Source organism: Juglans microcarpa x Juglans regia, chromosome 7D (genome assembly GCF_004785595.1).
Source record: "Juglans microcarpa x Juglans regia isolate MS1-56 chromosome 7D, Jm3101_v1.0, whole genome shotgun sequence".
Lineage (NCBI taxonomy): Eukaryota > Viridiplantae > Streptophyta > Magnoliopsida > Fagales > Juglandaceae > Juglans > Juglans microcarpa x Juglans regia.
In genome coordinates this window covers 10,687,536-10,688,561 of record NC_054606.1, presented here as the reverse complement: position 1 = coordinate 10,688,561, position 1,026 = coordinate 10,687,536, and the positions used below count along the sequence as shown (strand labels likewise).

The 1,026-nt window shown below is 42.6% G+C and overlaps 1 protein-coding gene across 1 annotated transcript; it reads right to left on the bottom strand.

Moving 5' to 3' along the window:
* On the bottom strand, positions 1-1,026 carry LOC121238125 (protein FAR1-RELATED SEQUENCE 6-like). The gene is made up of 2 exons (XM_041134970.1): positions 594-1,026; positions 1-473 (listed from the first exon to the last, which is right to left on the bottom strand). Exons 1-2 carry the CDS (start codon positions 1,024-1,026, stop codon positions 1-3), a joined length of 906 nt encoding a protein of 301 aa, XP_040990904.1.

The window sequence follows — 1,026 nt, the reverse complement described above, 5'->3', positions numbered from 1 at the left end:
CTAGAATAACCACACAAATGTCTCGGTATCCTCACTGGATATCACTCCTGCTTCCAACAAAATTGACTTGCCGTGGTGGTTTACACCAACAAATGGTGCGAAGGGCATACCGTATCTATTGGTCAGATACGTGGTGTCAAATGTAACCACATCACCGAAATATTGATATGCTGCCCTACTACGGGAGTCTGCCCAGAAGACATTCTCCAACCTCCCTTCATCATCTAAGTCTATCAATGCAAAGAACCCGAAATTTTTGTATTGCATCCTTAAAAAATAATCTCGAAGCGCTCCAGTGCCACCTTTTCCAAGTCTCAAATGTCTTGCCTTATCCATATAATTACGACAATCATTTTCCAAAAATGGGAGGTTCTCGAATCCACCCGCTCCAACAACAAGACTGCCAAAGCTCTTATTTATTCGAATCCCAGCCAGGTCATTTGTATCTAGAACTCTTTTTACGGTCTCGCTAACTTCTCTATTACAATGAAAGAAACAGGATTTCTATGGACTGAGGCCGTGATTATGGATGTTATGGCATGTTGTCAACCACACATTTCCCTCAACTTTTAAGACATTAATATTTGCCTTACATTCCGTCTTTCTTGTCGGACGTGGTTTGGCGACATTCAACGTTCTATTTCGGGCTTTCCCACTGCGGGCACAAGCTAGGGTGACATATCTAATAGTCTCATCCTCAGCCTTTTCACTCCTTTTTGTCATCACCCCAAACCCGCATTTCTTATTATATTGTTTATAATAGGTCAATAACTCTTCAAAAGAATTAAATTCCATCCTCAACTTTGGCTCCTCAATCGTATCACTACCTTCCATTTGGACACACTCAGGTGTCCCGGCACTGCCCTCCTCGATATCCCGTGAATCTAGTGTATCCTCTTTACTCTCCTCATCAAGTCTAGAGGATGTATCAGGTTTTTCAGTTTCAAAGCAATTGGGTGGATCCTCTATACGAACTCTTGAACTCGTTACGGAGCTGGTGGTGATGAAAGGAGTAGGAGGTCCCAT